Source organism: Electrophorus electricus, unplaced genomic scaffold (genome assembly GCF_041902795.1).
Source record: "Electrophorus electricus isolate QZ-2024a unplaced genomic scaffold, ASM4190279v1 Scaffold278, whole genome shotgun sequence".
In the NCBI taxonomy this organism is placed as follows: domain Eukaryota; kingdom Metazoa; phylum Chordata; class Actinopteri; order Gymnotiformes; family Gymnotidae; genus Electrophorus; species Electrophorus electricus.
The window spans coordinates 24,760-35,732 of NW_027658559.1; the positions used below are offsets into that span (position 1 = coordinate 24,760).

General features: G+C 43.7%; 1 protein-coding gene across 1 annotated transcript in view; it reads left to right on the top strand.

The window, feature by feature from the left end:
• Nucleotides 1-10,839, top strand: part of LOC113588977 (uncharacterized) — a gene marked incomplete at its 3' end in the record, with an annotated part of 33,891 nt that extends 23,052 nt beyond the window's left edge. The window contains exons 25-38 of the mRNA XM_081709064.1: nt 1,747-1,935; nt 2,504-2,672; nt 3,347-3,439; nt 3,605-3,709; nt 5,278-5,372; nt 5,950-6,100; nt 6,222-6,335; nt 6,549-6,716; nt 7,909-7,998; nt 8,076-8,210; nt 9,428-9,526; nt 10,138-10,227; nt 10,368-10,507; nt 10,713-10,839. Coding sequence (XP_081565190.1) covers nt 1,747-1,935; nt 2,504-2,672; nt 3,347-3,439; nt 3,605-3,709; nt 5,278-5,372; nt 5,950-6,100; nt 6,222-6,335; nt 6,549-6,716; nt 7,909-7,998; nt 8,076-8,210; nt 9,428-9,526; nt 10,138-10,227; nt 10,368-10,507; nt 10,713-10,839 — 1,765 coding nt within the window. The remainder of the gene's footprint in view (nt 1-1,746; nt 1,936-2,503; nt 2,673-3,346; nt 3,440-3,604; nt 3,710-5,277; nt 5,373-5,949; nt 6,101-6,221; nt 6,336-6,548; nt 6,717-7,908; nt 7,999-8,075; nt 8,211-9,427; nt 9,527-10,137; nt 10,228-10,367; nt 10,508-10,712) is intronic.
• Between the last annotated feature and the right edge of the window lie 134 nt (nt 10,840-10,973).

A 10,973-nucleotide genomic window follows, 5' to 3' on the forward strand; every position in this document is an offset into this window, starting at 1 on the left:
CATTCAAATAAACAATGAACAGCCAAGACACAGGGAACACAACAGGGTTTAAATACAAGACACAAGACTAGGAACAAGGGACAGGTGTGGATAATCAAACGAGGGGTGGAGAAAACGAAGCTACTGCGTGGAACTAAAATACGCAAGACAGGGAAAACATGGAACACGGAAGCTGGGAGGGACTGATCGTGACAATACCTTCTGCCATTTCACACGGTCACTGTAACGGAGTGATCACAAGGCAGATACATTCGCTGAGAAGAGCTAAATTTATTATGATCAAATCCAGAATTAGAGTCGTTTTCACAGTCCAGGGTCATGGAGCCAACACTGATACAGCCAGTATACATAATAAACAGAGACAAAACACATGGTGACAAAAAATGGTAAGGGTTCCGAGAAAACTCAAGGCATGGATTACTAAGACCAGAAAATGCACACGGCCACACACACACACACGAGAGATGAGGGCCAACAAGAAACAGGTGATATCTAATGTAACACCGAAAACCAAAACAAGGACGAGAACTGCAACAGAGAAGGTGAAACTAAGGAATGGACCCAGAGCAGAACATAAACACGAGACAGTGTAACCTGGGAGACAGGATGCTAGGAGGGGCCAATCATGACAGACTGTGGTGCTTTCTACAAACGACAAGATGCTCTTATTCCCACAGCACCAGGGGCTTTGCTGTCTCTGGCTTGGTGGCACTGAGACATGGCAGACTCAGACTATGTGGAGTCCCAGCAGAACAAAATACATACCAGATTGTCACTCTCTCACTGCGTCCTTAGTAGGCTGGTCTTTCTTTCTTTCATTCACTGAGAAGAGTGAGATTTATTAGGGGCAAATCCATAATCAGAGTCATAGTCACAGTCCAGGGTCAAATTGCCAACACAAAGAGTTCTGGGATATATGTCAAACAAGAGACAAAAGCAGATCATAACAGAAGAGGGGAAAAAAGGCTACAATAAGGAACACAACGGAAAACCGGCTATGTACAAAATTACAGGTAGCGCAAAAATACAGAGGCTGTAACAATCAGAGCAAACACAGGATTAACAAAGACCAGCGAACTAACAGGGAAAAACAAAGGCTATAAATATATCGCATATTGAGAATTAACAAGACACAGGTGCTACAAAAGAGAGTAAAATGCAAAACAAGGACAGGAATAGGAATGGAGAAAATGAAACAATGGCATGAGACAGGGAAACCCTGGAGACAGAGATGATAGGAGGGGCAATCATCACAGTCACTTTCATTACGCTCCATAGTCGTTGTGTATCACTAAGACATGGGGTATCACTTGGGCAACTTTGCATAGTATAGAAACTATCCCCAGTTTTTATCTTTATTTTATTGTAATTCTACCTTTAACTCTGCTGCTGTATCTCCAGAATTCCCCCATGGGGATCAATAAATGGAATCTTATCTTAATTATTTATCTTGGAAAAAAAAATCACTTTAACTTGCAGGGTAGTACGGTCGCAACTGACTTTTGAACATATTGAAATGACAATATAATATGTATTGTTAGCATACCGTTACTTAAGTCAGAAATAATAGTGAGAAGTTTCTGGCTCAGACAAATGCCAGGAATAATTCAACTGGATGTGTAGTGTGTGATGTATCATACCTACCTGGTTTACACCAGGTATGATACATCATGCACTACACATGCAGTTCATTTATGCCCTTAAAAGAATATTGTGGAGGAGTAAATCAAATATTTCCCCATTCAGGGACATTCAGGTTATCCAGGAACTCCAGGGGTTCAGGGGCTTAAAGGAGACACCGGCTATATGGAAGGACCCGGGAAGAAGGGGAACACTGGTGACCCGGGATGTAAGGGGAGTTCAGGGCACTCCGGCCGGGATGGCAGGCCAGGAGCACCAGGACACCGGGGTCCCATGGGAGAAAAGGGCTATCCGGTAAGTTCCCAGGTCTGACCAGCAGACACGTATCAATGGACTTAACGGGAACGCAGATGCCTCACATAAGCATGAAGCCTTCCAGCATTAGTGTTAGATTTTTATAGAACAACCACATATACATAGTGCAGGAAAGCAATCAAACATACTTATCAACTTCATCCGTCTCAAAACAGTAATGCTGAGATCTGTGATGAAGAGTAGTAAGGCTCTAATTGCAGAAGTGCATATTTTTTGTATTTTTGGTAGTTTAGAGGTTGTTTATAGAGCAGTATGTAGCCCAGTTTTTTAAAGATGTTTAAGGAAGTTGTGTGCCCTAGTGTTGCAGATTTCTTAAGGGTGATTTGAACTAGAATGATTTCTTGTACTAACACTAGCAAATTTGATATTAGCAAATTAACTTTCAAGATAGTTGACATTATAGTTTTGATCACTTAAGACATTACTGTAGCCTCAGTTTCTGATATTATAGAATGTTTGCGTAAAATATCACCAAGGGAACAGTAACATACCAAAACAGTCCCATGATAACGGCCTGTTCTCATGGTAATCTGTTGCTTTTCAACAGGGTCCATTTGGGACTAAGGGGGACGGGGGCTTCACTGGGGTGGATGGGTTCCCTGGCCCCCCTGGGCCTATAGGAGGAATGGGCCCACCAGGGTTGGGGCCAGAAGGGGCCCCTGGAGAGAAGGGCATCAGTGGTATTGAGGGTCCAATAGGGAATCCTGGGGAACAAGGTATGATGAAGTACAAAGGGTGGCTTTTTTAAACTTGAATAAACTGACAGAAATGCTCTTCTTCTTGGTCACATTGTAATCGAGCAGCACTGAAGAAAATGACAGCTCAGTTTGCGTTTAAGCTCAAGTTTTAATTAAGAAACAAGGAATGTGAGGATAGTCTATATTTTTAATAAAGACACAAGTGGAAGCCTCTGTTTGACGCATAGATTAGTATATGGTGAATTGTTTTTAAAATGGATTAGGGTTCTACACATTTCACCCGGGCCACACAGTAATGCTAGGGAAAGATGCCTGCAACTTTTTGTTCTCAATTTTGACAGAGCCATTAAATTTAAACATGAATTTACAAGCCAACTCTCCCATGACGCTCTCATAAACTGTCCTTCCTGTAAAAGGGAACTTTTTTGTAGAAAGTGCTAAGAATTTCAACCAAGCATAAGTCATTTCAGCAGAAGGACCGGAAACAACATTAAAATGACATAAAAACTGTGAAAAGAAGGTTGGCAGAAAAGACACAGATGTAAAGAGCATTGTTACAACTCCCAGAACACACACACACCCATACATATGCATGGTTTTGTGCAATTTGTGTTGGTATCCCTGATTTGCTGTTTGATCATTAAAAAAAATAAATAAAAAAATCACAGGTGTTTCTGGGATGTGTCTGGCAGGCGCAAAAGGTGAACCTGGAGAAGTGCACAGCATACCAGGAGACCCAGGGCCACCTGGAAGGAAGGGTCCACAAGGTCCAAAAGGCCTGCAAGGTGAGATGAAGGTGCGAGAGGTCATGTGAAGAGAAGGCGCGGGAGAACACGGATGTGCTCTATATACCCAGGACACCGGAGCTCTGTTTTTGTGCGTATGCCAAAGATTTACAATTTTTATTTTGGTTTTTGTCTTTTTTTCCTTTCCTTTCCTTTTCATTTTAGGGCCATTGGGAGATTGGGGTTTGCCAGGCTTCCCGGGACACTGTGGCGAAAAAGGCGAGAGAGGAGTGAGCCAGCCAGGAGAAGAAGGGCCAACAGGACCCAGAGGTCAGACTGGGTGTGTGTGGGGTGTAAATGTCACTGTGTGTGTGTGTGTGTGTGTGTGTGTGTGTGTGTGTGTGCGTCCACAGAGGTGGACAGGAGGGGTGCAACCTTCTTCTGGAGCCTGTGCTGTCGACAGGCGCGTGACCACCGCGTGATTTGGTTACATGGCCGCGAAACGTGTGGGTCATGTTTGGGTAACCAGGAGAGCCTGAGCTAGATGGGCTGGGAAGGAGCAGGGAACAAATAAAAGGAAATGTGCTCGGTGTGGCTGAGCCTGTAACCGGATGCAGGGTGTGGACATGAGTGAAGCTTCCCTTGCCCACGAGACCTCCATCCTGTGCATGAACCTGCAGTGGTGACCCTTACATATGTTCTAACAAAGAACCCTTACATATGTTCTAACAGAACCCTTACATATGTTCTAACAGAACCCTTACATATGTTCTAACAAAGAACCCTTACATATGTTCTTTACAAAGAACCCTTACATATGTTCTAACAGAACCCTTACATATGTTCTAACAAAGAACATATGTTCTTTACAAAGAACCCTTACATATGTTCTAACAAAGAACATATGTTCTTTACATAGAACCCTTACATATGTTCTAACAAAGAACCCTTACATATGTTCAAACATCTTTTTTAGCACTACTCCGAATTCATGTCATTTTAATAAGCATAAGATCCACAGCCCCACAGATCCACAGCTCTCATGTAATTAGGCTAACATTCTTACACTAACATTTCCAGTTATACTATTACAGTGTTATATGAATTGTGATCTGCATATCCTTTAAAGGGATTTTGATATTGGTCTGCATTTAAGTGTGTGTGTGCGTGTGTGTGTGTGTGTGTGTGTGCGCGTGCATGTGTGTGCATGTGCGTGTGTGTGTGTGCGTGTGTGTGTGTGTGTGTGTGCATGTGCGTGTGTGTGTGCGTGTGTGTGTGTGTGTGTGAGTGTGTGTGTGTGCGTGTGCGTGTGCGTGTGTGTGCGTGTGTGTGTGTGTGAGTGTGTGTGTGTGTGTGTGTGTGTGTGTGTGTGTGTGTGTGTGTGCGTGTGTGTGTGTGTGTGTGCGTATATTTCCAGAACGTGTGAAAGAAAGAATACAGATATGTAGCCTGATTATAGAAGTGGGGAGTATCTATGCATCTTGTATTTGGCTGTTCTGTTGATATCAATTTGTTGGGGAGGACACTGATGTAGGAATATAATGAGAGCTGTCCAGCTTGAGTTGAATTCAGTGGTTTTGTTTTTGATTTAGGCATAAAGCCGCTGTAATGTGAGCAAAGGGGGTTGTGAGGTGGGAGGGAGTATAAGACAAGCCGTTTAGGTCAGAATTCATACTGGAGTTGACTTGAATTTCACTCACTATCAAACTCACACACATGCACCATTATACCTCTCTCACACACTATCATTCTCTCTCAAATAAAATTATTTGTAGAGAGATACAAACACAGTTCATGTACACAAAACGAATGAATGCAACGGATTAGTTTTCCCTGACTTTTTTAATGGGATCTACATAGTCTACATAATCAGCTTCCTGGTTTCTCTTCCTGTTCAGGTGAGAAGGGCGTGCCTGGTCCTCCTGGGCCATCAAGCACTGGGAGCAAAGGACGGCCCGGACCCCCAGGACCACCTGGGATGCCAGGGTTAAAGGTAAACATGATGACATCATATGAAACAATCACGGAATACATTAAACAAGGCATTATGAAGATGTCTTATAAAGCTGTAGATTAAATGACACAAAAGTGAAAATAACAACAAAATGACTCCATATGCTATTACAAATAAAATGCAAAAAAGTAAAGCTCATTAACACTCAAACAAAGGAAATCTAATTGGGACATCGTATTAGGAGGCCACATGTAAATTCTTTTCAGTTAGAGATTCTGGAACCCTGCCCAAACAACTCAGATATATGTGAGGGATCAATTTAATAAATCTACACTATATGAAAAGATTGGATTCCACCCAGGCCAGAAATCTAGAATGAGTTCATATTGTCAGCCTTGCATATTTTGAAAGAAGAATGAGTAATAGACATTTGGTGCCTTATAATCATACATGTTTTCAGGCCCAGCATTCTGTGTTTACCGAAGTATTCAGAACCTGACCTCAGTTTCTATGTCTTATAGAAGTACAGAGACTCAGAGGCCTGACCCTAGATCATTATTCTTGCTCTGAGATGATTATACTTTATCTTTATAATCTCTCTCCCTGTTGTCATTAGGGTGCAATGGATTTTGGCTCTCCAGGGGAGGCTGGTAGACCAGGGTCCTCAGGGGATGATGGGGCACTTGGTCCTGCTGGAGACTCAGGTGGCCCTGGAGCCAAAGGATCATGTGGGCAACCAGGGAGAGCTGGAGACCCAGGCAGTAAAGGTGTGAGAATTCACAGCACGTTCTCTCTCTCTCTCTCTCTCTCTCTCTCTCTCTCTCTCTCTCTCACACACACACACACACACACACACACACACACTCACTTGCTCACGTATCGGTTCAGGTACCAGAGGATATGATGGTGCTCCAGGGTTGATGGGCCCTCCTGGAGTCTGTAGTCCTGGATTCCAAGGTAGAAAAGGACCTTCAGGTCTGAGAGGAAACTGTGGAACTAAAGGTAAAAAATCTCACAGGTGGAACTTTCTTTTTTTTCTTAATACTGTATGATGAATACTTCCTTTATTGTTACTAATACTTCTGCAGCATAAATTAAACATATTCTTTTCATGCAGTGTAATGCCCTATGGCATACAACTACCAATAAATAACTAATATGCCAAAGTGGTATAGAATATTTAATAAGCACATATAACACAGTAATAACTTGCAGGGCTCTCTGGGCAGAGAGGTGTGCAGGGGGACCCAGGACTGTCTGGTCAGGGCCTGCCTGGTTCAGAAGGCCCATGTGGGGAGCCTGGATGTAAAGGAGAACCGGGACGGTTTGGACCGTGTGGTCTGAAGGGGATGAGGGGAAGGGACGGCATACCTGGAATCCCAGGTGTTCCTCCTGCTGACACACACACACAAACACACACACACACACACACAACAGACACACAGACACTCACTCACACACAAACACACACACTTACACACACACACTCACACACACACACACACACACACACACACAATCACACACACTCACTCACACACACACACACACACACACACACACACACACACACACACACACACACACACACACACACACAGACACAGACACACACAGACACTCACTCACACACAAACACACACACTTACTCACACACACTCACTCACACACACACACACACACACAATCACACACTCACTCACACACACACACACACACACACACACACACACACACACACACACACAAACACACACACACACAGACACACACAGACACTCACTCACACACAAAACACACACACTTACTCACACACACTCACACACACACACACACACACACACACACACAACACACACACCTCACTCCACACACACACACACACACAGACACACAGACACTCACTCACACACAAACACACACACTTACTCACACACACTCACTCACACACACACACACACACACACACACACACACACAATCACACACACTCACTCACACACACACACACACACACACACAAACACACACACACACAGACACACACAGACACTCACTCACACACAAACACACACACTACTCACACACACTCACTCACACACACACACACACACACACACACACAATCACACACACTCACTCACACACACACACACACACACACACACACACACACACACACACACAGACACTCACTCACACACAAACACACACACTTACTCACACACACTCACCACACACACACACACACACACACAATCACACACACTCACTCACACACACACACACATCACACACACTCACACACACACACACACACACACACACACACACACACTCACTCACTCACACACGCACACACACACATGCTGGATATAGACATTGTGGATAGGAGACCTGTTCCACATAGTCGTGGTACCAACATTACTTAAGGCTGTTAGCTCTATAAAGCTTTTCTTTCTGTATAAGTTCAGTGTCAAAGTCTCAGATGAACAGAACGCGCACACACATGTACAAAGAATAGTCCAAAATATGCAGGTGGGTTCTGGTTCTGAGGGCAGTGTTTGTTTCCCAGGCCATCGAGGGGATCAGGGACCTCCCGGACGCAGTGGTCCTTCTGGGCCTCCTGGACATCCTGGACTTCCTGGACGGCCTGGACCTAAAGGTGCAGATATGCACACCTATTTGTGCATGCACACACACACACACGATAAAGATGACAGTGATGATGTCTGTTTGCAGGTGTGATGGGTGCTGATGGGGCATCAGGTTACCGAGGTATCCAAGGGGATGTAGGAGCACCTGGTGAACCAGGGCACAAAGGGAAAACAATACAAAATCACTCTCCTGGAGATCCTGGAGTATCTGGAATCTCAGGTAAAGACAATATACAGTAACTGTATTAGTACAATAACTAAAATAAGTAATTAAAATTCAGATTTTACATTCTCCCTTTAAGTCAGATTTTGCAAGATAACAAAAATGTCCACTATAGCTATGCAGTTGATAACCAGGTATACATAACATTTCTGACTAGCAACTATGGTCCCATAGACTTACTGAGTAAATGCACAGAACATAAAGTTAGAGTGTTCCTTGACTCCAAGGCTCCAAATATCATACCTTACAAATTAACTGAGATCTTAGCTTTTAATGAACTCAGAGGTTATCTTATCAACTGAGAGCTTAGCTTATGCAGACACATTAACGCAATACCTAATACCAGCATTCTACCATCTCAGAAATATAGACAAATAGATGTTTATGCATGCTTATAAATCCATAAATGGCTTAAGAGCTAAAGACCTAAATCTATGACATGCTAAAAGAAGAGTGCAGGGGACCCTGCCCTGGCATCATGGTTCCCAAGGCAACGCCACTATATTTATTTACCTCCTGGTTTTGTTTCCTTGTTTTGGTTCCTTTTGGTTTCACCCTCTAGTTAGTATTTCGTTAGACCTCGTAAGTCTTTGTAAATCCCGTGTTTGTGTTCTGTTGTTGTGAAGTCTCGTCAACTCGTCTTATGTTCCTGAGCCATTTGTTATCACGTCTGTTTCATCTGTTATTAGATCTCCACGTTTAACTGGATTACCCTCTTTGCCTGTTTCCTGTCTGTTTGGTTTGCTTTGCTGAATGCTTTTGTGTATTTACAACCTTGATTTATGTTCTTTGGATCACTGTGGACTACGTGTGTTCTTTATTAAACTGCATTCACCATATTGCCTGCGACTCCATTTCGGTTTGTGCTTGGAACGTTATAGAATGAAGCTCTTTATTTAAAAATAAAATCAAAACAGCCACAGAAAAAAAAAACCCTACAAGAAATACAACCCCTCACCCACAAAAAAACCTGAAAATAAAAACAGAGGAAACTAATTCTACATATAGTAGGCCTGTAAGAATCTCAGATGGAGAAATCCATGACATGCGCTGCATAGTCCCTGTTCTGTATAAACTGTGTTCATGTTGATGAAACAGTAAGATGTCCCCACCTATTTTCAAGCAGTTCACAGTTTTGACATGGTAGAGCACCACTAAAACGAATGCTGTATGTAGCCTATGACCTTCTATTTGGTGTCTTTGGCATCGTGTAGGTGGTACTGGGCCTACCGGGTCCAAAGGGGATGTTGGAGACCCAGGTCCCGTTGGCAACAGTGGGAAAAATGGAGTTCCAGGTCTGCCTGGGCCACAGGGTAAAAATCTCCAGTACAGTTTAAAACCAGAACTGTAGCAAACTCTGTAAAACAACTAAATGTCTCATTATCTTCGGTTACACCTTTTCCTGCTTCACCATCTCACAATGCTCTCATTGTTTTCCTGCTTCACCATCTCACAATGCTCTCATTGTTTTCCTGCTTCACCATCTCACAATGCTCTCATTGTTTTCCTGCTTCACCATCTCACAATGCTCTCATTGTTTTCCTGCTTCACCATCTCACAATGCTCTCATTGTTTTCCTGCTTCACCATCTCACAATGCTCTCATTGTTTTCCTTCTTCACCATCTCACAATGCTCTCATTGTTTTCCTGCTTCACCATCTCACAATGCTCTCATTGTTTTCCTGCTTCACCATCTCACAATGCTCTCATTGTTTTCTCACTCCCTCTTCCTCTCTTTTCCTTACAGTTTACCTCTTATTCTTGTTCCCATGTTTTTTTCACCTGTTTTCTCTCTATTTATTCCTCCCCCATTCTTTCTCAAATCATCTTCCGTTATTTATCTTGCACTCTTTCGTGCTCATAGTTTCTCTTTTTCTTACATGTTTTCTCTCTTCTGTCTCTTTCTTCACTCTGTCCCCCACAGGTCCTGATGGAGACCCAGGGGGCGATGGGGTCCCGGGTGACCCTGGTTTCCCTGGCCTAGTAGGGGATCCTGGACATACGGGGTTGCCAGGTAATATTTGCAGATGCATAGGCAATGGTTTCCCTAGAGCTCGCTATGTTTGCCTGCTCTCCATCTGCATGGCCTTGCATAGATCCTGATGGGGTCACTTGTTCTTGAAATTCAGTGTCTCTCCTTCACTTCTGTGCCAGGTATCAAAGGTCACAAGGGTTTGCCTGGTGTCAAAGGACCACGTGGACCCCCTGGATATCCAGGTCCAAAGGGACTCAAAGGGATGAAAGGTGAACCCAGCAGCCCTGGGCCAGGAAGCACAGGATATGCTGGAGAGAAGGTGCCCTTTACAATGACCAGTGCACATCTCATGAGAAAATAAGATCTCATTATTAGAAATAACAAACTCATTCTTATTAATTGGTCCGACTAAACTGCCATCACAGGTAGCATTTGTAATTATTTGTTAGATATTTAGCTGTTAGTTTTTCATGATGATTCCACTACAGTAGTTCTTTCTTCCTCTCTCTGTCTGTCCTTCTCAGGGTGAGCAAGGTTCACAAGGAAGTACAGGCCAAAAGGGAGAGAAAGGGTCGTGTGGCCCTCCTGGGGGTCTGGGCCCAGATGGGTCCAGCGGAGCACGAGGAGGTAAAGGGCCACCAGGAACGCCAGGTACTTTTCTTTCCTCTGTGGTCCAAGGCTCCTCCCTTTTTCCCTTTGCCCAGATCACTGTCTCTGACCTAATGGATAACATTGTTACCCACTGAAGTCATTCTCAAGCATCACAGGGAGTCAGAGTTTCCTGT